This window comes from Mangifera indica, unplaced genomic scaffold (assembly GCF_011075055.1).
Source record: "Mangifera indica cultivar Alphonso unplaced genomic scaffold, CATAS_Mindica_2.1 Un_0015, whole genome shotgun sequence".
Taxonomy (NCBI): Eukaryota; Viridiplantae; Streptophyta; class Magnoliopsida; order Sapindales; family Anacardiaceae; genus Mangifera; species Mangifera indica.
Window position 1 is genome coordinate 289,052 of NW_025401107.1, and position 26,859 is coordinate 315,910.

Sequence of the window (26,859 nt, forward strand, 5' to 3'; positions counted from 1 at the left end):
ACCCATTAAGTTTAAAAAATTCAAATATCCACTCATTAATTATTAAAATTAATAAAATTTGTCAATACTAAATGTATAATTTTCATTTAACTAATAATATTAAAAAAATAAAATTTTATCTTATTTTCACACCTTAATTTGAAAAACTAACAATTCCTCTCAAACTAAGTTTTGAAATTAAACTTTTCCCCCTAGAGTTTCATTATTTTCCTTGTCTTTTTTGACAAACAGAATCTGAAGACAAATCGACAATGCATGGAGATAGAGATGGGACATACAAAAAATACCAACAAAAGATAAAAATCCAAAGACAAAGAACGTCAAAGATTTGAAGATGAGACAGATGAAACCTTTATCGTCTTGCTTGTCTTCATCATTCAAAAATAAAAGGCACGTGAAGATTGCACAAGCTTGCTCTTCATTATGATTGGGTTGTCGATTTGTTTGTCTTCGGCTCATGACAATGAAGAAAAATTGAAGAGCCAACAACAATGACGAATCAACTCTTCTTCTTTGTCCGAAATGAAACCTTATGGAGGATTCTGGAGAAGATGGGATGTTGGCACTAACGAGGAGAGAGAGAGAGAGAGAGAGAGAGAGAGCGCCAATGGAAAAAGAAGATGGGTTGTTGGTAGGATTACAATCGCCAAGGAAGGAAGGAAAGAAATAAAACCTTAGGGAGAAAGTTAAGTTTTTAAAACTTAGGTTGGGGAAAATGATTAGTTTTTAAAATTAAGATGAAAAATATGATCAAATTTTATTTTTTAATATTACGAATTGAATGACAATTATATTTTTAATACTAATAGATTTTGTTAACTTCAATCACTGATGAGCGAGTATTTAAATTTTTAAATTTTAATGGATAAGAGTTAAACGATAGACTAAATCTGAGATAAAAATTAGTTTTTTTGGCCTTTGGGAAAATGATTTGACTTAACCTCTAAAGTAGATGCACTTTTTCCCTTTCCAAAAATGATTAATTGTTGAAGAAAAAATTGGTTAAGATCTGCTGGTTCTTTAGAACTATGAGGATTTTTTTAATTAAAAATGACAACAATCATTTGTTTATTTCATTGAAAAAAAGTCTCACTCAGCAACATGAGAGTTTATCTACCACACAAGTACAAGCTAACCGACCTACCACACCAATTTCCTTCAAATAAGGAAACAACTAACAAAACAATTAAAAGAAAATTTCCCTCCTTTACATTTGGTAATTAGGAGTAACTGCAATTTCAAAAAAAAAAAAAAGACCTGTTTTATTGTACTAAGTACTAACTACTAACAAAAATATTTAGCTAGAATAACCTAAAACCCAAGATTATTGCTCGGAATTCTATATGGTTTGATTATCATCGTATTGGTAGTTTACTAATACTCCAGGTGTTGAACCTTTGTGGTGGCACAAAAAGTTATGTTTAGTTGAAGTACACAATTTGGTTGCTTTTCAAGCATGTGGTGAGGTACCGTCAGTTAACACAATCCATTGTTTGTCATTGAGACTCACAAATTACCGAAAAGGTTTAGAAAAAGTTGTTTAAACTTGGGGGATATGCATTGTATTTTTCCACTAGTTCTCGTTACAGACGAATAACCAAGAAAGTGAGCCTCAACCGGTAAGATTGGGGATAAATTTAATGGATATTCTGCTATTTTTGTGAATTTGCAACCAAGTAAACCCGCTAAATGGAGTCTATCTGATATAGTTATAGGATGGCAGCAAGTTACACCACATATGACTGAAAATGTTTTAATTTCCGTAACCAGATACCTCATCTATATCGATTGAACAAATAAATTTAAGATATAGTGACTGAACCATAATTATTACACACATTTTTGGTACATAATTTATCATATAGATTATATGTCATTATGTAATTTAATTATTTTGAATTAAAGATAAAGTAATATCAAATTATATAATGATACATTATTTGTGTATTCAAATTGTATAAAAAAATATACATATAATATTTTTCTTTTTTTAATGCTGATGTCAATGTATGGGTTGGATTGGGGTAATCTAACCATCAAATTATAAACCAAAATGGTTTCAATGGTTTAAACATGATTCAATTTGATTCAATTGTTGTTCCAATTTTGGGATAAGTTTGGATTCAAGTTTGCCCTCGATCTTGGTGGGATCAACCTAGTCGACCAATTCATTCCGAAATATTAATTTTTGACATTTGATAATGAAATTACTCTAACATCCTTAAATTACAATAACGTAAATGTTCTATTATAAAATTGGTAGTTCACTAAACCTCAGGGTTGTCGAAAAACTAAACCCCTCACAACACCATTCAAATATTAATAACGCAACCCGACCCAGAAACCATATCTAACCCGATGGGTGATCTGTATTCTGTCGCAATCAAGACACATCGATCTGAACGGAAGTCAACTTCAAACTTTTGCTTACTCTACAGTCTACTCTTCTACTTATTCCTTGGCTTTTGTTTGTAAATGTTTTTCCGATGAGACGACCAAAAATGGCTGCTGAGAAGAATGTTTAACTTTTGCTTCTGGTAATTGTTGAATTGTCATGCTTATCGTTATCAATATCATCAACCGCAAAGTTCTTCAAGCCGTTTAATGTGAGCTATGACCACAGGGCCATCATCATCGATGGCCGTCGCCGCATGCTCATCTCCGCCGGTATTCACTACCCTCGGGCCACTCCTCAGGTTCTCTATCTTTAATTTCACTCTTTTCGTTGACAAACCTTGTGTTGGCTGCTTAATTTTACCTTTTATTTTCTCAATTCGAAAATATACACAAAAAACACAATAATTTGTTGGGATATCAAGATAATCATGGAAACTGCAAAAATATGCGACTTCATATCTCAATAGTAGCTAGTATATAAATTTCCTTGGATTGGCAGCTCAATTTTACCTTTTTTTGGTTTATTTATTGGTATTTTTCACAATTCAGAAGCATGCATAAAAAAGACAAATAATTTGATTCGACCATTTTATCAAGATAGTCATAGCAGCTGCAAAATTATGCAACTGATAGCTCAATAGTCGGTAGTATACGCATTTCTCATGGAGTTGAACCCAGTAAACAATGTTATATTCTTATAATTTTTTAAGGACAATTGTCATCGTCCAAGAAACTGAATATCATTTCTGAGTGGGAAAGACCTGTACCAAGAAGTTGCCCTTGTGCGCTTATCTAAACAAGTTGGACAAGAGTTCCGTGAGGATATTGAACTAAGCCCCCTTCCTTTCAGTTATCTTACTATGTTCTATTACAACCACAAATTTTAGAAATATTTTTGAAGTCTGTACCTGTCAAGTGAAAATGTCAAACATATTGATGGGCCACCTATTACTGACTGTGGATTTTGACTGGGACTGCCATGTTGCTTTTTGAATGTCATCCTCCATGACTCACATCATATCCAGTTAGTCCTGGGTGGCTGTTTGGCTTAATTTAGAATTACATATAACTGAAAAGTACTACTATAGTTAAGTGTGATTTATGAACCTTAACTCCAAGTTGTATCTTGAAGCTCTTATACTGATGGTTATTATGAAAACTCATTAAAAGTTTCGTGGCTAGGGAGTTTGGTTGAATTTGGTGCGTGGTACTGACTTCAAAGAAATTCAAAGGATAACCTTTTGTTGATCTTTGATTTACTGTGGTTGGAAATTGGGATCTCGAAGGTTATATTATGTAGAATCCATCATCTTACTTGGCCTTGAACTAATGAACTTTATCTGTTTCTGACCTGCCAAGCTGCTGTTGGTTGCAAGTTTTGTATGTTATTTGATCTTCATCCTAGGGAGTTAGAAAGATTTTATATAATTTTTTTTTAAGTTGTTAGTGTAAACTAGGGCTCCCAAGAGCTGTAGTTTAAGTTTAAATCAATTGCTATGAATTGCAACCAAACCAGATGGATTTATGTCACATATTTGAAGCTATTGATTGTAAGTAAGCATTTTTGGTGCAAAGCAGCTCAGTCAAGGGAAGCAGTTGGTGTAGATGTCAGGCAACTTTGAAGATTGTTTAGAGCTCAACATAACACAACTTTGAAGTATGTTTCTTGAGTGAAGCTGCAAATGCTTAAGAATTCTAAGGAAGCCCTTAAAATTCACAATAATTGGCTATAATGGGATTGCAGTTCTAGTCAGTGTGTTCATACAATGTCCACTTTTTTTCCTATAACCGTTTTGTTCTTTGATAGTTTTATGCTTTTTCAATTTATTCCACCTGTTCCATAGGCTAAATCTACTTTGCTGTTTTTACCATTGTTTGATCTTTACTTCATTTTTGGTTAGATTATCCTGCTTCTAATATTTAAAGTTTGGTTAGTTGCATTATAAACTTTCTATAGTGGTCGCTTTTAAATGCATTACATTGTTTGTCTGAATCCTTCACATGATGTCAGATGTGGCCCGATCTAATTGCAAAGAGTAAAGAAGGTGGGGCAGATGTGATTCAAACTTATGTATTTTGGAATGCGCATGAACCAATAAGAGGACAGGTGCAAAATTTTCTACTTGGTGGTAATGTTACTTGGTTGTTATGGGTTAGATTATATCTTTGTATAAAATATTAATTTTCTTTTTAACTTGTTCAGTATAACTTTGAAGGAAGAAATGATATTGTCAAATTTGTGAAGCTAGTAGGATCCAGTGGGCTATATCTCCATCTTCGCATAGGTCCTTATGTATGCGCTGAGTGGAATTTTGGGTCTCACCTTCTTTCCCCTATTTAATCTTTCTATTCTAGTTGTCTAAACATATTTCTATGACAGATGTTTTTCATGGTTTCAAACTATGCTGCATGATTAAGAGAAAGTTTAATGCCTTAACTGCTCTTCTTGGTACCGGCTTGGTTCTTTCCACTAGAGTGGTGGTATGCTGCAATTGCATTTTGTACTGAAATTGCTTAATTGTCTTGCTGACGGTGGCAAGCCAGAATCTCTACTTTGCAGCACCTTTTTGACATTACATATGGAAGGATGTCCATTATTTTAATATTAAATTATAAAAGTGTAGATGTTGTATTTTGTTTCATTGCTAAACTGTTTACGTGATAAAAGAAACAAAAATGGGCCATTATAAGCATCCTATTTCAATAAATAAAAGAATAACCACAATTAGTTGGGTATGCAAGCAAAGTTTGTTTTATTGTGGGATAATAACTGCTCCAAAAAAAAAAAAAAATAGAAAAGAAAAATTCTGTTATTAATTGAAATGAAAATGTTTTTGATCTAACACCATAAAAATTGTTAATTTGATGTTATCAATGTTGACAAGGCCTAAAAGGAGTTACTGAAACTATATTCGCCTTTTCTTTTACTGTTCTCATATATCTGTTTTTTCAATAATCTTGTAGAGGCTTCCCTGTATGGTTGCGTGATATCCCTGGCATAGAATTTCGAACAGACAATGCTCCTTTCAAGGTAAAATGAACCAATAGCATCTACATTGTATGCTTAAAAATTGCGTTTCTTTTTGCTTCTCAATCTAGAAGATGATAGTAGGAAATTTGAATTTAGCCTTTCTCTATAATTTCGAGCACTTCAAACCATATGAACTCTATGAGTAATAAAAGCAGTGAAAGCTCACTAGTTTTTTCCCCTATATATTTATATATAAATATATGCGAGCTAATATATAGAGTTCTCTTAGACAGATAATCATGGACTAGGATAAGTCTTTATAAAAAGCAAAATAAAAGATAAGATAAAATCTAGCTAATAAGATAGATCTTAAATAGATAATAGATATTATCTATGAAAAATCTGATCTGATAATTGAGAATTCCTACCTTCCCCCTTAAGCTGGTGCAAAAATATCCACCATTCCTAGCTTGGACATTAGATTATCTAAACTTTGTCTAGGTATTCCCTTGGTGAGAACATCAACTATCTGATGAACAGTGGGCAAGTAAACAACACACACAAGTTTCTCTTCTATCTTCTCTTTGAAAATATGTTGGTCGATTTCCCCATGCTTGGTTCTATCATGATGCGCTGGGTTATGTGCCCTACTGATAGTTGCCTTGTTGTCACAATAAAGCTTCATAGGTTCATCTCCTTGAATGTTAAGTTCTACCATAAGCAATTCACATATACCTTGTGCCATTGCTTGAAATTTAGCCTCTGCACTATAGCTAGCCACCACAGTCAATTTCTTACTCCTCCATGTTAGCGAATTCCCCCAAACAAAGGTGCAATAGCTTGAAGTTGACCTTCTATAATTGATCTTACCTAGTCAGCATATGTGAATGTTACAATCTTTCGATTAGTGTTTTTTCCCCCAAAAAAAAGCCCTTACCTGGAGTATTTTTTAGATATAGCAAGATTCGATTCACAACCTTCAAATGCGTGGATTATGCATATGTTGACTCATCACACTCACAGCAAAGTTAATATCTGACCTTGTGTGAGATAGATAAATAGTCTAACTACCAATCATTGGTATCATCCCTTGTCCATTGTTGTATCTCCACTATCTAGGTCAAATTGTAAATTAGAATCCATAGGGGTATCAATAGGTTTACAACCTAACATCCCAGTCTCTTGTTGAAAATCTAGGATATATTTCCTTTGTGAAACTACAATTCCTTGTTTACTTATAGCAACTTTTGTACCAAGTAATTACCAAAAAAAAGAAAAAAAAACTTATGTACCTAGGAAATATTTTAGATGCCCGAGGTCTTTTATCTAGAAATTCATGGCAAACACCTTCTTCACTTACTCCATTTCCTTTATATTATCTCCTGTTAGAATTATATCATCTATATATACTTTTAGGATTATGGTTTTACCATTTATATGCTTGAAGAAGAGAGTATGATCAACCTTCCCCTGGGTAAAACCATAGCCTTCCTTCCTCCTTTCTTCTTCCTCACGTATACTCGGGCTCTAACAGTGTCACATGCCAAGATAATTGCATTGGCAATGGGATAGGAGTTTTCTAAACACGATTTTCTTCACCTAATATCTCCCTTCAAAGGCGAGTGCTTGAAAAATATGGTTGTGATTAAAAAAAATTGTGACATCTTTAGAGACAAAAAACTTGTGTATGTGGACAAAAACACCTTTAGCCTTTTTGTGTAGAAGAGTATCCTAAAAAACACACTTAATTACCCTAGACCAACTTTCCTTGTTTATGTGAAGAAACATGTACAAAGGCAATGCATTCAAAGGTTTTTAGTGGGAGTGAATATAGATGTCTAAACCCTGGAAAAGCTTGAAGAAAAGAGAGTGCTTGGTAACCTATATATGAGGTAAATGGCTGTAAGAACAACCTCCCCCAAAAGATACTTAGGCAAGTTAATTGTGAGCAGTAAGGCATGAGACACCTCTAGAAGGTGTCTATTCTTTCTTTCAGTCACACAATTCTGTTATTGTGTGTTCACACATGAACTCTGATGAACAATACCATATTTTATCACATAGTTTCTTAAGATTGACTGAAAATATTCCTTACCATTGTTTGTCCTAAGTACTTAAATTTTAGTTTGAAATTGTGTTATAATCATAGCATGGAAGGCTTGAAAAATCTGACCTGTGTTAGATTTGTCCTTCATTATGTATACCCAACATAGTCTTGTGTGGCCATCAATGAGTGTGATGAACCACCTTGATCCAGTAGGGGTAGGGACTCTAGATGGTCCCCAAATATCACTATGTACTAATACAAATGGATTTGAACTTTTATAAAAATTGATAGGATAAGGGGACTGAGTATGTTTAGCAAATTGAGAAATTTCACACTGAAACATGAAAGGATTTTTATTTCCAAACAATGTAGGAAACAATTTCGTACAAATAAAAGAAGCTAGGGTATCCTAACCTAAAGTGATGTGATGAACCTAAGGATTTTTATTTTAGCCAGGCATTTGTATATTTTATCATTAAGGAATCTGATGTCTTCTTGGGCAACTTTTTCATTTTGAGTTCCATTATGCCAGCCTAATTTCAAAATAATTCTTCATCATTTTATTGATCTTCACTTTGTTCAACTGGAAAAATATATCATCTCTTCAGTAAGTTTTACATATGGTAGCTCCTCGGGAATCACTTTATCTTAGAGGAGCTGAAAGAATCTCATGTGCTTTTTATGTTCCACAAGCTTTCTACAAAAGTTGTAGAGTCTAGTCATAGACCCCAAGTTCGAATTTGCTAGACTTTCAAGAAAGGTTGTGGGATTCTGGGTATCAGGAAAAAGAAAAAAGTAGTGATGTTGTACAATAATTTTCATTTTTGGATGAGATTCACCTTAAAACTGATATTGAACTCTATGTTGGTGCTAATAACAACTCAATGATGCCTCAAATTTTCTAGGAGGAGATGCAACGGTTTGTTAAGAAGATTGTGGATCTGATGCGAGAGGAAAAGCTGTTCTCCTGGCAAGGTGGTCCAATCATTATGTTGCAGGTTGTAAGAGAATGTTAAGTTCACTTTGTCCATGATTGCTTTCAGTGTCTTGACTATATTCATGAGGTGTATGGCTTTGTTTATAAAGGTGGCCCAAATCTAGGGTGTGATAATTCCTATTGATTTAACGAACTTATACTGCTGGCAATGGCACCTAATTTCATGTACATTTTTTTGGGGTAGGAAAACAAGAAAATTTGTTCTAAGATAAGAAGAAGATATGAAAGAGGGACAGCTTGACTTAAAAAATGGGACAATTTGACCAACTCTGTACCCCTGTTCCCTATAAAACCTAGTTTCATGCACATTTAGACTTGAGAAGGGGATATAGTATATTGCACTTTTATATGCCACATTTGGACTTGAGAATGGAGATATAGTATTTGTAGTTTAATATGACACAGGAGCATGTTACTTGTTACTAATATACCAGTCTTGTAGCCAAAAGTTTGTAATGGAATTATTTTTTACCAGATTGAGAATGAATATGGAAATATAGAACGCTCGTTTGGCCAGCGAGGGAAGGACTATGTTAAATGGGTTGCTAATATGGCCCTTGGGCTTGGTGCTGGAGTTCCATGGGTGATGTGCCGGCAAACTGATGCTTCGGAAAATATCGTAAAGCCTATCCTTGATTATTTGTGTTTGAATTTTTTTCATCTAGTGTTTGTGAATATTAAATTGAAAAATAAATTTGGAAAGTAGCTTGAATTTAATTGCATATTGGTTTCTTAATTGCAAAACTTTATATATATATTGATATTCTTATTGTCTTATAGTTCTTGGATATAAACTGTTGACAACTTGTTTTTACTTTGGTTTTTCTTTTTCTCTGTGCAGATTGATGCTTGTAATGGATACTATTGTGATGGTTTCAAGCCAAACTCCAATAAAAAACCAATACTATTGACAGAGAATTGGGATGGATGGTATGATAGTGCATGATGATTCCACAGGCCTTGGTTTGTCTTGTTCTATTAGTATTTGTTTACAAATTTTAGTTTGTGCTCTCTTAATTTATGAAGTGTTTGATTCTAGAGCATACACAATCTCTTTGGAGAATTTGAAGATTATCTTTTAAGACAAATGTTAAGTTTACTGTCAACTATCAGTTATTCAGAAAATTATCATGTATTGGAAAAAATTATTAAAATTTTGGGAGAGGATGTTGAAATTGTTTTGGGGATAGACTTAGTTTTCAGATTTGAGTAGGATTCTTATGTGATTTACTAATTGCTATTTGAGTTCTTGGGAATGAAAATTATTGACAAAAACAAAGTATCATACTGTATCTCATTTATCCCAACCATTTTTCACATATATTCTTAGTTATTTCGAGTCAGTCAAAACAAAAATATGGGTTTTAGTTTTGAAGGTACCCTAACTGTCCCTTGGTTTCTTGGAGGCATCTTTTATCAGCGAAATATAATTTGAATACAATGGCTTTTGAAAATTTTGTACTTTATAATATACTACTGCTTTAGAAACAAACTATGCAAATTTACTCTTTATTAGAACTCTGTTTTGGTTGATATAGAGGAAATATCCTTTTTTTTCATGATTAAAGATTTTAAATTTTAAATGATTTCTAATTTGTGTTCATTTCATCCTTTTGATGAAGCATTATTCACCTAAATAAGAATCTCAAACCTTCTCTCCTGCTTGGTGAATGCTTAGCTCTGTGTTATGATATCTATTTAGTTGAATAGTGCAATTTATCTTTTGATTTTTGTAAAATGTTGCCATCTTCCCGTTCGAAAAAATTTCCTTCTAATTCAAAATGATTAATTCTCTAAAGCTGAACTTAAAATATTTGCTCCCTTTTAGCCTTTTTTCTTATTTAACATTGCTGGAAGTACATGAGCAATGTTACGGCTGTAAACCACATTATGCCTGAGTTATTTATTATGATTCCTGTTCAGAAAGTGCTATTATCCCATGTGAGTTATATGTCAGATACAAAATCAATTTTTTTTGGGTGAAATGTGAAGGTTTGCGACATGGGGTGGAAGGTTGCCTCATAGGCCTACTGAAGATCTTGCCTTTGCAGTTGCACGCTTTTTTCAACGAGGAGGAAGCTTTATGAATTATTATATGGTACAATAGATATGTGAATTTGAATTCTGTTTAAGATTGAAAGGAGCATGCATGGCAGGATAGCATTTCATTTGGAAAATAGTATGGGAGTGAAACCTTGTTATCATGGTTTTCTGTGACTCTTCCTGATTACAATTAAATGCTTCAAAGATTCTGTTGGTGTTTTTAATCATAAGTAGTTGCAACTACATCTTTTTCGTTTCCTACTATTATGTATATCTCTCAAGTCATTAGTTAAAATCTACCGATAAATAGGAAGTGATTAGTGCCATCATGACATGGCAGTGAAGCTTTCCAATAGAGGATCTAGAGTTGGTAACCAATTTTGCTGTCCTAGTAAAATCAAAATATAAACTAACAATGAGTTCTTTTGTGGTTTTTGTAACTAATATAATTATATGATTGAAAGTGAACATTTTATATAGGTAACATTGGATAAAGCCGATATGTTTTCCTCTTATTAATTTGCACTTGCTGCCTCTTGATATGTCTTATGTATGGTTGCAGTATTTTGGTGGAACAAATTTTGGTCGAACTTCTGGAGGCCCATTCTATGTTACAAGTTATGATTATGATGCTCCACTTGATGAATATGGTATGTTAAACTGATTCTAGATAACAATTGTTATTTCTCACTTAGAAGCCTTTTTTCTTTTTTTTTGGTGGCACAAGTTCCTTTTTTCCTTCTTTTTTGTGACATAAGCTACTTGCTTAGAGATATTCTGTATCTTTAAGGTCAGTGATTGAGGTCCAAGCTAATGGATGTTGTGTATTTTTCAAATAGGTCTTCTGAGTCAGCCTAAATGGGGACATTTGAAGGATCTTCATACTGCTATAAAGCTTTGTGAACCTTCTCTAGTTGCTGCCGATTCAGCTCAGTATATAAAATTGGGACCAAAGCAAGAGGTTTATACTTAGCCTCAAGCTATTTATCGTTCTTGACTAACGTGATTATTGAATATGCAGATTCCATTTGCTATATAATGTTGGCTTTGATACATGCAAGTATGTACATATTGAACCATAAACTTCTCAGCATCAAGCATCTAAATATATAAAAAAGAGAAAAAAGATGAAAGCATACCTAATCCTGTGTGTTCTCAAGACCAGTTCTCTAAAACGCAAACTTGTCCACAAACACTATAGAATATTTTATTTACCTACTTACTGGAAAAAAAAAAAATTTGACAAACTAATTTGAAAAATATTTGTAACCAGATTCTGGTTTTCCCAGGGAAGTGCTTGGCCAAAACTTCCAAATCCTTCTCTCAAATTTGTTTATGGGTATGGTTTGTATGGCTTGCAGCACTTGATTACTTATTTTAATAGTGGAGACGTCTCCTGAACCATAAAGAGGATATATATAGAGTTCGTGGCATGGAGTCAATTGTTGTGGTGCATTTTGTGGGAACAAGATAACTTAATAGTGTTTTAGACCTGATTTGTTCAGTAATAACTAATAAGACATTTCCACCATCACCTTGTAAGATTAATGATTTTCTTTTATTTTTTTGTGTTCCAGAATTTCTCGACTTCAAACTTTTGTTAATATAAGGATTTGACTCTTTGAGAACATAGCTAAGTGAATAAATTGATTTTAAATGCAAATCTATTGTAATTGATAAATTTCTATCAGAATCATTTACCTCTTTAATTTGAAAGTTGGTGCTGACTAGGTGTTTGAACTATGAATATATATAGTGCTGCAGTTTTAAAATTATTAAAATCTATCGTAATTTTGGATTGTGAACTTACTTTTTGCGTATAATAAGTTGTCAATAATATCTTTAAGTTGGAAATTTCAAGGGTTTTGTTCTAGTTCTGCCTTTTTGTTGAATATAGTGCTCTAACTACTTTCAGGCACATGTATACCGTGCAAATATTCTTAGTGAAGGCTTGAACTCAACTCAGGTTGGAAGTCAAAGTGTCTGCTCTGCATTTCTTGCTAATATTGATGAACATAATGCAGCTTCTGTGACATTTCTTGGTCAATCTTATACTTTACCACCATGGTCAGTGAGCATACTACCCAACTGCAGGAACACTGTGTTCAACACCGCAAAGGTTTGCTTCTGATACTTACAACATTGTACCTGTTCAAGAATGCTTTATTTGACTCTAGTTTAATGGTTCAGTAATCTCTGTGGATGCTTGAGATGTATCTGCTTTATTTAGCAATAGATTGCCTAGCCTAAATGCAAGACATGAAAAAATTCTAGTGATTACACCATTTCAGAATCCTGCCGTCTATAACTTTTTTATTTTTATTCTGTCATTTTCCTGCAAAGTGCATCATACATATATGTCAATTAATTGATTTTAACCTCTCTTTTTAATTAATTTATTTATCTTAGAAGTATGGCCTTGCTATTACATTACCAATTTTTAACTGAATTCATTTTTTGTTTCAGATTTTCAAAACAAGCTCTCAAAACTGGAAACCATATTAATTTGGAAATAATTGAACTTAATGTGAATTCCTAAGTATGTTAACAAGAAAGAGCAAGTTATATTGTTTTAAACTTGCTTTTTCTTGTTAACATTTTGATATAAAGTAAGGCCAACATTTTCCTCTGCAGAATTTTAAAACATTTAATGATGAGATTCCTCATCACACTAAACATGCAGGTTTAAAGTGGTTTTGATGTAAAAACATGAATGTTCTAGCTATTATTAGGAACCTCATAAAACAGTCACAAAAGCATGTAAGTTGCTTTTTAACAGGTTTAACAGTCAAAATAATTGCTGGAATCTAGATATATGCTCCTCTGGTTGCGTTGTACAAGCTCTGTTCGCTTTCATCCATTTTTTTCCCTGTTAGATGTTCTTAACAATGTTTAGGTGAATGCATATGTGCAATCTCTGTTTCTTCCTTGAAATTCTTCAAATTTAGTGATATTAGATTCCATTCTTCCATTGTTGGATATCAACAAGTAGAAATTATATAGACATCCTTAAGGTCTGGGATTCTCTTTTCAAAGGTTCTTTTTCTGTTTAATGTAGGGGAGAGTTTTTGGTTTCCTCTAGGTATGAGTGATCCATTTCTTCTTCTTAATTTTATATTTTTTGTGAACAGGTCACCACACAAACTTCCATCAAGACTGCAGAGTTTTCTTTGCCTCATTCACGAGATCTGTCTATACTTCAAAAATTTGTGACCAGTAGTGAAGGTTCCTCTGTGTCAAAATCCTGGATGACTGTAAAAGAACCTATTAGCCTTTGGAGTGAGAACAGCTTCACCATCCAAGGAATATTGGAGCATTTAAATGTGACAAAGGACTCTTCTGATTATCTATGGTATATGACCAGGTACACAAACATTAAATTTTGGTCTGCTACAATAGGATAAAATTTGCTGGTAAAAGAAATAGTAAATGAATTAATATTTGTGTGCCAAAACTTTGTTTCACCTGTGTTTGTCTACAATTTTTTAGATGAAGCAAATTTTCTCTTAAGAATTAAGACTAACAATATCTAATAATCTGAATCTGTGGAAAAGATAAAAGAAATGCTAATAACTGATGAATCATAGGGCTACATACTTGCACCTCTTTAACTCTGACCTCCTTTCTTCCATCTTTATGCTCTTGCACTCACTTCTCATTTCCCTTGCTAGTCAATATTGGTAGAGGGGAAAGATTTATGCCTAGATTATGATGGTGAGACTTGAGAATAACATAATCTCTTCAGGTACTGAATTATGCAACTAATTATTTGGTCTTTCCTAGTTCAATTGAACAAGACTAAAAAATTTTCATTTCAGGATTTTTCCTAAATTGTGACAGTTACTGAACTTGTAAATCATGTTTTTTATGAAATGTTTTCTTTATGTAATATGCTAAAGGGGTCAACACTGTAAAAGAAATATTGCAAATCCACTTTTCTTTTTATGGTTTTATCATCTCATCGGGTAAGTCAGAAAGGAACAATTTTCTTAAATGGCACTGTTTCTGCCAGGTGATCTGATACCTTTCACAGCTTTTTAGCTAAGATTACATAAGAATTATTTCTGGATAAAGACACCTTTGGTAATTAGTTATATACAAGTCTCTCCAGCAATGATCCTGATTATATTTTGTTCTTTCATAATCCTTAATTTTTATTTTCATTTCTTGTTTCAGCATTAGTTATTTTTCTTTGTGGGTGCTACTCTTGTATACTTTACTGCATCTAAAGGAGTGCTCCCTTTTCTCAGCTCATTCAATTAATCATTACTTGTTGAAAAAAAAGTTTATTGGTGTTACTTATTTAATTAATTATTACATTTACCTTTTGTTCTTGAGTTGATGTATTCCAACATTTTATTGAGAATATGTGATGACATAATTTTATATCACGCTTGTGAAATTTTGACTTATCTGGTGTAATGGTTGTGGGTCTGGTTGCTGTGTCCTGGGTTTACCTGTCCAACCAATACGGAGGCAAGATCTCCGGTTACCAAAAAAATAATATAATAATAATTTTCTGCTTTCTGATTTATTTTAATATCAATTACTGTTTAATGTGTATGTGATGCAGAATCTATGTTTCCGATGATGACATATCATTTTGGAAGGAAAATAGTATTAGTCCAGCTGTAACAATAGATGGCATGCGTGATGTGTTGCGTGTATTCATTAATGGCCAGCTTACAGGTGATACATCTCTTTTACTCCCTCTTTTTGTATTTTCTCTCCCTTTTGTTTTTAATTTTGTCCTTCTAGATTTGTGTTTCAGTTGTGTTTTTATCTTTTCAATTCTCCACTTCTGTATTTCTTCTCATTTTCTTTGGGTTGTGAAGTTATGCATATTTGAACATAAATGGGTACAAAAGAGACATGGATGGTGATAATTATGTCTTTTTCCATGTATTTTAAGTAGATGTTCAATTGAATAATCATTGTAATTCTAGGTAAATGAAAATTTAGTTGTCTCATTGTATTTTGATTTGCAGTGAGAATTTAATTATCAGCAGTCATAACATTAATGAGTTGTGTTGTTTGGAGCCAAAAGACAAATTTCTATTATATAAACCACTTATAAATTGTTCCTTACAACTGTCTTTCAAATTGCTTAACTACCTCCTATTCTTTTTCTAACTTATTTGTTGCTGTCTGAAGGTAGTGTGATTGGTGGTTGGGTTAAGGTGGTGTTACCAGTTCAGTTTCAGCCAGGATACAATGATTTGATGTTGTTAACTCAGACTGTAGGCTTACAGGTAAAGTTTCTTTTGGTTTGATAATGGTATGGTACTAATTGTCTCAAATCTGCTGTATAACCTTGTTGTAGAACCTGCATGGATTCATCTTATGGGCTTCGGTTGAATTTATGCCTCTATACTAACCCAATAACAGCAAAGGAAAGAGGGGGCTAATTTCTACTCTTTTCTGTGTATAATGTTAAATCAGAGGTTAAAAGATAAGGGCAGACTGATAAGAGTTATCCTCCATATAAAAGCATGGCAACATTAGTTGTAGCACACACACTTTATATTTGAGTTTCTAATCAGAGGCCTGTAACATATAGAAAAGCTGCCTATGGGAAAACTTTTTCTTCCTAGAATTGTGAGTTAAGATAAACTAAGAATAGTAGTGTCAATGTGCTTGCAATAACAAGCAAAGATGTGATGATGTCAAGCATACAGACGTGGTTGCATGTTTATTTAGTCTTGAATGTCATCTTTTCTGACATGTATAAGAAATAATGATGCGATGATCTTTTTTGAAGATTTTACTATGCTTATTTGTCTGTACAATTGAGTGAGTCATGTACCTTCACATTCAAAGGAGGTTGGGTGCATAGCTACCTTTTTTCATAAATCCAAAATGTGTTATTTGACAGGCTCAATCATTTTACTTTTAATGAGCCGCCAAGACATTACCTCTCTTTTTCATTAAATGTTGCCTAGCCAAGTTGGTCGACAAGGTGATGATCATGTCTAATTTTCCATTCTAACGATTTGAACACCTTGTTTGTAAGCAGACAAGTGATCATGATTGTGTTACTAGAACATTCTCTTACTTGAAGAGTTGTACACACATTGAGTAGGTGTATTCGTGTAGATGACTTCATCTGCACACTTGTGACACAAGTTGTCTACATGTTTGTGTCGAGTCATGTAGTCACTGATCTACTAGGTGCACATATCTATGCAACACCTAATGCTAACCAAGGTATAATTAGGGAGTAAACTCTACTTCCATAACAACTACCCTCCAGTTTTTAAAATGTGACTGGGACTTCAAAAACTTTTTATCTTCATTTTATGTGTATAGACAACACATAGATGACTAGGGTTTACAATGTTCAAACTGTCAATGATTGCAACTTTCCCTGTTTGCATAAGTCAAGGCATTTCTTTTAAATTGTACAGCTATCATTACGTAGGGAGGCATGCATCTACAACTATTTCATAGTCATCCATTGGATTGCTATCACAAGGTCATCTAAACGGTGGGGATTTCCTTCTGCTTTGAGGCCTTTACCTATAAAGCAACCTAGCAAATTGTTTATCATTTTCATGCTGTATTCTCTAAAATAAGCCCTAGCAACTTCCTTCTTTTTTTGATTTTCTAGTCTTATTATTTTCAAATTTTGTAATCCACTTTTAGCAATCCTTTTCAAACACTTTCAAACATCAACTAAGATGAATCTATTTGTAATCTGTCCACTATTCCATGCATTCGGAAGATGAGCAAGGCATGGTAGGCCTTTTGCACCTGTGGAGGTAGCTAGAACTTCTGCATCAAGTTTCCATGACCTCATTTCGACATTTGAGTTAATAGGAGGTACCAATACTCCTGCTATGTTGGACTGAATTGAAGATTTTTCATGTCCCTTTCTCAGCTTGCTCCAAGTTGGAGTCAAAACTCCTTATCTAGGGAGGGCAAAAACACACAATGATTCAAAAAATGAAACACCTTGAAAATGGTACGAAAAGTTTTAGACCCGTTTAAGAAATTATAAAAAAATTTGAAACGCGATTCAATGTAAAAAATAATTTAAATTCAATCAAACATAATTGATTTCGACTTTTCACATCTTCTCCTCTTCTCTCTAGCATTTGTAACTCCTCTCCTCTCTAGCGTGTTGAAACTTCTCTCCTCTCTGACGTCTTGAAACTTCTCTCCTGTCCAGCATTTCAAACTGTAGACAAACTTTTAAAAGATTTGTTTTCATTAGGCTAATGCATCGACTCGATTCATTTTCATTAGTGCATTGACAACAACTTAAAAGATTGTTGGTACGGTACTTGCCCACAATGTTTACCACCTTTGCAACTCAACTTTGTTGGTTTTCCTTCAAAATTTCATAAACTCAACAACTCTAGAATTGCGATTTTGTTATCTTTGGTTTTGATTGGAGTTCAGTTGTGCTTCTCACCGTCTTACCCCTTTCTCCACAACATCATGAACTCTCCTCCACTTTCATATCATATTGTTGTACAATTATTTGTTCAGGTCTCAATTTCATCTCCTTATTATTTTGACTCTTTGGTTGGCTTGAATTGAGGCTTGGATTGTATTTGGTTGCTAAAGTTTTGTTTGAATTTGATTTTCAAACTGTCTGTGGAGTTTGGTTGACTGATTGGTTTGTTTTGGGAGTAATTGTTTCAAAGAAGATTGGTCCGTTTTGAATTTTTTTTTTTTTTTGGTTGTTTTTAAGGTGTTTGAAGAAAGACCTGTGTGAATTTGTGGTAGTGCGTAAGGTGTTTGTGATTTTACTTGTGTAAATTTTCGTTGTGTTGCTGCTACCCACTGACCCAACCATTTGTTTTGATGTGATGAAGCTACTTTTTCTTTTATATAACCTATCTTCTTTGTTATGTTAATGTATATATAACATTTGTTCAATTGTTATCAAAACCTCGATTTTAGCATTCTGCTTTTTCCTTTCTAGGATTGTGAACAATTAAATTGAACAGAACTTTAAGAAACATGTTTCTTGTAAATCTTTCATTGACTCTGTGTCATTCATCCAGTTCTTTTTGAATGTTTTCCCGATAGGGGAGGTTGATTATTAATTCAACCATTGCTTCATGTGACATGAATTGTTGCTGCAGAATTATGGGGCCTTCCTTGAGAAAGATGGGGCAGGATTCAGAGGCCAAATTAAGCTTACTGGAAACAGGGATATAGACCTCTCAAAGTTATTGTGGACCTACCAGGTATGCATTCAATAGTCAGCATAGTTCTGAGCTTAATTCTGAATGTATCATTTGCATGTATAATTGGTCTTTAGTTGATTATGCATCTTAATTACATTAGTTGTTAGCTGTACTGAATTTGGTCCTCATCAGCAGCATTGTTGACATGCTGTCTAGCCAGATTCAAATTTTGAGCCTGTAGATCAAAAAGGCTTTTTTCCTCGAATCTTTTCAATGGTGTATATGCCATATCAAACAATCAAGGCATTCAGGCATTTATTATGGATTCTCCCTGTTGCTTATGTGTTGATCACTTTGTCCTGACCTTAATCTCTGAAACTTGGATCTTTCTGAATATTAAAGTGCAAAATTTGTTACAGTTATAGGCAGTATTGGCTGCAGCTTCTTATTTTACCAAAGTAATGAAATAATTTCTGCTGCTCCAGTATTAATTTACTGAAGATCCTGTGCTTTGGAAAATTTGCTCCATCTATGTCAAAGATGCTCAAAGTCTTGTTTCACCTGGTTTTCTGCATTACAATTCGGTTGGTTAAATCATCACTTAGTGCAAGAAAATTATTTTTCACTTGCCTATTCTTTTTTTTCCCCCCTCCCCGAGCTGCAATTTTTAGCTTCATGGTTGTGATCATATCAGGAATCATGCTGATACATAACCTGGCTTATGCTATAGTATTTGTGGGTACATCCTTTTTGAATATGGTACAAGATGGACTTTGTGAGTGCATCACAAGCCTGAAGTCTGACTCTCGATTCTACTGGTAACTAGATGGAAGCATGTTTACATTGAATTATGTTGGAAAACAATTCATATCTTTGCTCAATATGTAACCTCAACTCAAATTTCTGCCCCTGGTTTATGACATTAAAATGTGTGAGATTTATGTTGATGGTATAGTTTAGTGATACTACCCGGTGATGGCATCTTCATCTTGAGTTTATCCCCTTGAATTTTACTTGTATTCATATTATATGTGTATAACATTTAACACTCACCACAAAACACTCGCCACAAAGCCATTATGCAATTATCATTTTCTTTCTCCGAAAAGCATGCAAATAACATGGTAATGTCTGAATCACTTTCTTCCTGATTTTAGATCGGGCTTAAGGGTGAATACCAGAAGATATACAGTATAGAAGAAAATGAAAAGGCAGAATGGACTGATCTCACACCTGCTGCTATTCCATCCACCTTTACTTGGTACAAGGTACATCTATTATTTTGAAGAGAAAAACAGTGATGATGAATTTATATCAAAGTGTTGTTTAGATTTTGTTGAGTCTAAACTTTCTGTTAGAAGATTGGATGGCTAGTCATTAGTGAAGTATGATCATAGCTCTTAGAAAATCATCACGGCTTGACATTGCTAGTGCAAAAAAATATATTTTAGTATCACAATGCTATCTCTATGGATAGCACTTACTGTTTTTTATTTGCCCCCTATATGTTGCTTGAAATTATAATGTTCACAAAATCGAATGATTGCGTAGCATTTATAACTTCAAAATGTCGCCATTTTATATGATCATTTGGTTGCATATTAAGTTTAGTTAGTGCTGTTATTCAGTTGTTGAAAGCTAGATCCGTTATATGCTTCGTCAAAGAAGTAAAAAAGATTTTATGAAAGCATGTCACATATAGTCAAATTATTTTTAGAGTCCTAGAAATGTTGGATCTATAACCTAAATTGACATCATGTAAGAAGGCTATTCATGTGTTGGTTTGCTTCTTGTTATGGAAACAATAATTAAACTATTTGCATCTTCTGGTAATGAAAGGTCTAAGTTTATGCTGAAAAGAATTGTGCATCTAATGGTGAGTTATATATATATTTTTTTCTTTTATATTCAGGATGCATAAAGGTCCTTGAAATTTGCATCTTCATTGTGCATCAGTGTCTTAATTTCATGGTTTTTTTATGTTTTCCAGTGTTCTTCCTCAAGTTTATGGTGTTAATGGCTCTACTGGAGAAACAAGTCCGATATTTGTAGCATGCTTCCTTTTTGTGTGAATATGTAGATATATATTAATTATTTTGGTGTTATATCATACCAAGAACTCCTGCATCCTTGTGGCTGATGTCCAATCATATCATTTCATGGTTATAAATTTTAGAGAAATTTGATTAACTTATGCCCTAAATTCAAGCAGACAAACTTTGATGCTCCTCTTGGTGTAGACCCAGTTGCTCTTGATTTGAGTAGCATGGGAAAGGGCCAGGCTTGGGTCAATGGCAAACATATAGGAAGATACTGGACACAGGTTGCCCCAACTGATGGATGTCGTCCATGTGATTATCGCGGGGCCTACAATTCTGACAAGTGTACTACAAACTGTGGAAATGCTACTCAAACATGGTATTCTTCCAACCTAAAGCATACAAAATACAGCAGAAAGTGGCTAATAGTTTATTTTATCTCATTGTGGAACTACCCTAGGGAATTTTAAATTGGATTATTGTTAACTAGCCTATTATGGGTATTTTTGATCAATCTTCAGGTACCATGTACCAAGGTCATGGTTGCAGGAATCACATAATTTACTTGTCATCTTTGAGGAAACAGGAGGGAATCCATTTGAGATTTCAGTCAAGTTACGTACAACAGGAGTTGTATGTGCACAAGTGTCAGAGTCCCACTACCCACCTGTCCGGAACTGGTCCAGTTCAGATTTTATTGATGGAAAAACATCAATGAATGACATGACACCAGAAATGCATTTGCAGTGTGAAGATGGGCATGTAATCTCCTCCATTGAATTTGCTAGCTATGGCTCTCCTCAAGGTAGCTGCCAGAATTTTTCTAGAGGCAACTGCCATGCACCCAAGTCATTGTCATTGTTGTCCGAGGTAAATTTGGTTTTACATTTTGTTACTATTTACTTGAGAAGTCTGTGTGATATAATTTTGCAATTATGCAATCCATCATACCCTATGTCTAAAGGCAGATAAAAAGCATCTCCATAAACTTTTAGCTGGCGTATTCACTATGTGCCAGTTAATGGAGATTCGAAATGATTTGAATAGCTTGAAATAGAGTAGATTTGAGGTTCAGATGAAGGAGGCCTGTGTCTTCTTGATGATTGCAGCTAACCATGCTATCAACAGCCTGCAATAATACAATATTAGGGATGCTATCATCTGTTGATTGAAATGGACCTTCTAGCAAATCATCCTTTTGATGAGCAGTATTGGCTTCAAATGGTTGGCTCTGTTTGGCATTCGCAATGATTTCAAAACCAGTAAAACCCATTACTTATTTAGCCTATTATAAGACCCTAAATATGCATTTCTGGTGTCTTAACATTCATTAATGTTTTCAATGTTTATGTTCATATCAAATTAAAGTTCCAAGACTGGGATTTGTTGTCTGCCTAAATTGTCATAGTATGGGTGGTTTTCCAGCAAAAATCATTCTTTCTAGACTCTTACGTTATCAATTCTCTCTCTTGCAGACTTGCCAAGGAAGAAATAGCTGCTTTCTTGGTATTTCTAATGCTGTATTTGGAGGTGATCCATGCAGGGGCATTGTGAAGGCATTAGCTGTTCAAGCCAGGTGCACCCCTTCATCAAATTTTCGTTTTGCCCAGCTTTGAAGTGACAAGCAATGGGTGCAATGTACAGGGATTCAACGACATTTTACTGCAAATGTCTTCGGTATTGCTCCCTTCTGATTCGCATAGGAATTCCGATTGCATCATATTTTGTACATTCCATAACTTATAATCCTAATTCTGAACTGAGAAATTGAACATGTCCCATGTGCTTGTTGTACAGAGATTCTGAGTAATGCTCATTTGATGACTTTGTGAATGTGTCCATAAATAAGTTTGCCTCAGGTGCAGGAATGTTCAGAGCAACTCTTTACAAGATATAATATTCAAGCCAGATTAAATGATGTAAGATAAGACATTGACATCGGTAACAGTACTAGACATGTCAACGGTCAGGACGACAAGCTCTCTTTTTGGCCACAGCTCACAATTTTATGGGGGGAAGAGAATTATTTTTACTCAAGTTTTAGCTAAAATTTAAAATCATATCCGTGAGAATTAAAAAACTTAAATACTTATTCATAGTCTAATTTCTGTTAACTTTTTCTGTTAAAAATAAGGGTAGTTATTTTATTATTTATATTAAAAAGATATAAAATTTGTTATTTTTTTCCCTCTCCTTAGGTTTTAAAAACCAACAATTTTACTCTTGCGTAAAGTTTTTAAACTTTGAAAAGTAATATTTTCACCCTCAAACCTAAGGTTTTCATAATTTTCAAACTCAATACCCCCTATAATTTTCAAAAGCAATAGTTTTATCTCTACTCTTCAATTTCACCTTCTAATATCCCTTTCGTCGTCTTTTCTAGCCTTCTCCTTCTCTTAAGTCAACAGTAGGTAGTACGATAAAGAGACTCTCTTTGTTGCACCATTTGTTGTCAACTCAGGAGGAAGAAGCCAAAGAGGACATCAAAAAAGAGGTCGAAAACTGAAATTGAAGAGTGAGAGTGAAACTATTATTTTTAAAAATTATGGAGGATTGTTGAGTTTGAAAAATATGGAAATCCTAGGTTTGAGGGTAAAAATGTTACTTTTTAAATTTTAAAAACTTTAAGTAAAGTAAAATTGTTAGTTTTTAAAACTTAAGGAAAAAAAAGTAATAAATTTTATATTTTTTTAATATAAACAATAAAATGATCATTTTATCTTTATTTCTAATAAAAAAAGAATTAATAAAAGTTGAGTTATAAATGAAAATTTAAATGTTTTTCAAGTGTTACACGGATATGAGTTTGAATTTAAGCTAAATCTTGGGTGAGAAATAATCCCTTTACCTTTTATGGGTTATATTAAGCTTATGGATTATGAAAGCTGTGTCTGGGACAAGACACATGAGCAGATTTGACATAGTCGGTTAAAAATAATAAAAAACTAAAAAAATAAATAAATGATTTGGTGGACTGATTCACAAATAGATGTGGGTGGGCCATTGCATGGACCTACTAAGGCAAGGTTAGGGGGGTTTTGGGTCTAGCTATGTTTGTGGGCCGGTCTGGTTTGCAAGATGACAGGCCCGTAAGGTTTACCAATTGGAGGGCCTCAGCTTGGTATGATCTGTTGCCATGTGGATGACATTACATTGGAAAACAAATGCTTATTACCTACGGTCTTTTAGGGTATGTCATCGAACCTACTGGCATATATGGCGACATGCATGAATGTTGAATTGTGCCTAAATATAAAACTCATTACGGATCATTGAATAGGTGATTGTCACCATCTTATCTAACTTGGTATCTACATATTTTAACTTGATATGCTGAATTCTTTCATATCATTATTATTATTATTATTATTATTATGTTTTTTTACTTTTAAGATTAAAAAGGATCACTTTCTCCAACTTTGGTTAAATGACAAATGTTTACTTGGTATCTTTGAAAAAACCAAATACATGTCTATTATCCAATTTTGAAAGGAACTTTTGTTGGTTTAAAAATAAATTACTAATTTACTGTAATGATTAATTTATCCTTTATAGTGTAATACAAAAATACCATCAAGAAAGGATATATTTTAAATCACATATGTATACTCTTTTATTGAAATTATGAAAATATTTCTTCTATAAAAATTGAAAATTAATAATAATAAAAATTACCCCTTATATGGCAACGAAATTTCATTATAGTTTTTTGAATGCTAGTTTGCTCTAGGATTTTGTATCTATTTATTAACAACGTAAAATTGCAATGTTTGAAACTACGAAGGTGCATGCAAAATTCCATGTGTTTAAAAGTAACAACAAATTTTCATTCACAGATAATTGATCCAATATATTTATGTTTCATCTTGTGCTTAGGATGCACTTCTTTTGTTGTCGTTGTTGTTGTTGTTATGAGCATATTTTCTTTAAAAATTTTCTCTCATAGATTGCTTTTCATAACTCCTTTCAATTTTGAGCACATAACATTTGATAACAATTATCATAATAATTTAAAAAACAGATTTACATCCTATGCTTTGTTAATTGTCTAAAATGCCCTTTACTCTAACGGAATATAATAATGATGACAGTTTACGGGTGAATATTTGACTTTTTCAAGGTCAATTGTTGGACTTGCCATTTCATTAAACCTAGAAGAGAATAAATCTTTTGGCCTTCATAAAACCATACTTTTCTTGATTTTGTTTTATGTGTGGGCTATTTAGGTATGATGGGCATAAATGCAGTTATCAAAAAACATAATTAATATTTGCATCGCATTATTATATATTTTTTAAAATTTAAGAGTAAAAATTTAATAAATTATATTTGTTTAATATTATTATTAAAATAATGATCTTATTTTTAATCTTAATTAAAAATTTTAACTTTAAATTTTTAAAAATTGATGGATATGAATTTAATATTACACTATATCAGAGGTGGGAATAAAACTTTTGGCCTAAACATAATTAATAGTTGCATTGTACCCCAATTCCCTTGCTCAAACTGAATATTCATTTTGGAGTAATCTTGGTGGCAGGAAAATGATGTAAAAATAAAACGACGACGTAAGTAGACAATCCAAACAATTTGTACTAACAGATTTGTACACGGCCGCCGACTAAAAACTAGACTAAATTCTCACAATTACCCTATTGGCCAAAAGTACGGCAGTGGATAATTTAGTTTAAATTATAAAATTAAAATAAATTATTTAAAAATTATAATTTAGTTTGGTTTAGTTTAATTTGTAAAATGATTTGATTTAAAATAAAAAATTTTTAAACTATTTTTTTCAGTTTGAGTCATAGTTTAAACGATTTTTAAAACAAACCAAACTGTAGACCATATTATATATATATATATATATAATTATATTTAACAGAATTTTCTAATAAATAATTATATGTATAACTTATTTGTTTTATTATTATTTTTAAATGTTGTATATATATTTTATATTTATTTTACATGTTTATATTATATTTTTAAAAAATTATAATTCAATTAATTTTATTTTTTATATATATTATTTTTAAAAGTTCAACAATGGTAATCAAATTATGTATCTAAAACCTAATTTTTTTATATTATATATCATATATTATATTGAATGTTACATATTTTAAAAAATAAAATAATAAAAAATTATAATTTATTGAGCATTATTTTGAAAAATATCACAAACACCTTTAACATTTGAAAATTTTTTATAAACACTTATATTATATCATCATTTTCTTTTAAAAAGTGTATCGACTCATATCAATAATATATATCGTATTATATGATATATTTATTATATCATATTAATTTGAAACACCTTATAATATGTATGATTTTTTACTTATATCATATCATAACTATAGTTTAAATAGTAATTCGAACCAGACAAAATCGTATTTTTCAGTTTAGTTTGGCTTGAAATTTTTTCAAACCATTTTTCAATTTTATTTTAAAAAAACTCTTAAACTACACTAAACTAGACCACATACCCCCTTGGCCAAAAGAATTGTTTCTATTCAAGGTTTAGTGAAATGACAAATGCTCATTTGTTAACTTTTGAGAAAATGAAATATTCACTCGCCCGTTTAATTCTAGTTGTAAATTTTGTTAGTTTAAAATTAAATTATTGATTTATCTTTTTATAGTATAATAACAAAATTACCCTCAAAAGTTGATATATTTTCAATCACATATTTATACTCTCTAATATAAATTATGAAATTACTTAATTTATGAAAAATTAAAATTAATAATAATTGAAATTACGAAATTACCTCTTATATGAAAGCTAAATTTTATTACAGATTTTTTAATGTTAGTTTGCTCCAGCATTCTGTATTTGTATGTTGAAAACGTGAAATTGCTTATGTCTAAAACTGTGAAGGTGATGCAAAATTCTAGATGCTGTGTTTGAAACTGGGAAAAAATTTGTATTCATAGATAATTGGTCCAAAATGTCGCGTTTCATCCCATGCTTAGGATGCACCTTTTTCGTTGTTGTAGTGTTAGCTGTCACTCTCGCCATTGTAGTTCAGTTTTCTTCAAAAATTTTCACTCACAGATTGCTCTCTAAAGCTCCTCTCAAACAAACACTCTTTAAAATGAAAGAAAATGAGTTGATTAGCGACGTGTTTGATAGGTTTATTACTATCATAAATAAATTAAAAAATCTTTGCAAAATTTATTATAACCAAGAAAATTTAAAAAACTTCTCA

General features: G+C 32.5%; 1 protein-coding gene across 4 annotated transcripts; it reads left to right on the top strand.

The window, feature by feature from the left end:
• Positions 1–2,403: 2,403 nt before the first annotated feature.
• Positions 2,404–22,493, top strand: LOC123205773 (beta-galactosidase 9-like). Of its 4 annotated transcripts, XM_044622805.1 has the most exons (20): positions 2,404–2,537; positions 2,624–2,696; positions 4,409–4,504; positions 4,601–4,713; positions 5,362–5,428; positions 8,321–8,413; positions 8,888–9,031; positions 9,254–9,342; positions 10,405–10,510; positions 11,018–11,105; positions 11,295–11,416; positions 12,371–12,574; positions 13,587–13,819; positions 15,029–15,144; positions 15,610–15,707; positions 18,552–18,656; positions 19,754–19,864; positions 20,809–21,014; positions 21,157–21,505; positions 22,111–22,493. In XM_044622805.1, exons 1-20 carry the CDS (start codon positions 2,518–2,520, stop codon positions 22,249–22,251), a joined length of 2,574 nt encoding a protein of 857 aa, XP_044478740.1. In that variant the 5' UTR covers positions 2,404–2,517; the 3' UTR covers positions 22,252–22,493. The 4 variants fall into 4 exon arrangements, with proteins under 4 accessions (XP_044478740.1, XP_044478741.1, XP_044478742.1 ...); XM_044622806.1 differs by lacking the exons at positions 2,404–2,537; positions 2,624–2,696 and having other exon boundaries at positions 4,479–4,504; positions 4,601–4,878; XM_044622807.1 differs by lacking the exons at positions 2,404–2,537; positions 2,624–2,696; positions 4,409–4,504 and adding an exon at positions 4,778–4,878 and having other exon boundaries at positions 4,601–4,690.
• Positions 22,494–26,859: the final 4,366 nt, after the last annotated feature.

Coding starts and splice junctions, on each gene's coding strand:
- LOC123205773 (XM_044622805.1), top strand. CDS start 2,518: ATGTTTAACTTTTGCTTCTG. Junction 13,820..15,028: donor TATCTATGGTATATGACCAG/GTACACAAACAT, acceptor TATGTGATGCAG/AATCTATGTTTCCGATGATG. Junction 21,015..21,156: donor GGAAATGCTACTCAAACATG/GTATTCTTCCAA, acceptor ATCAATCTTCAG/GTACCATGTACCAAGGTCAT.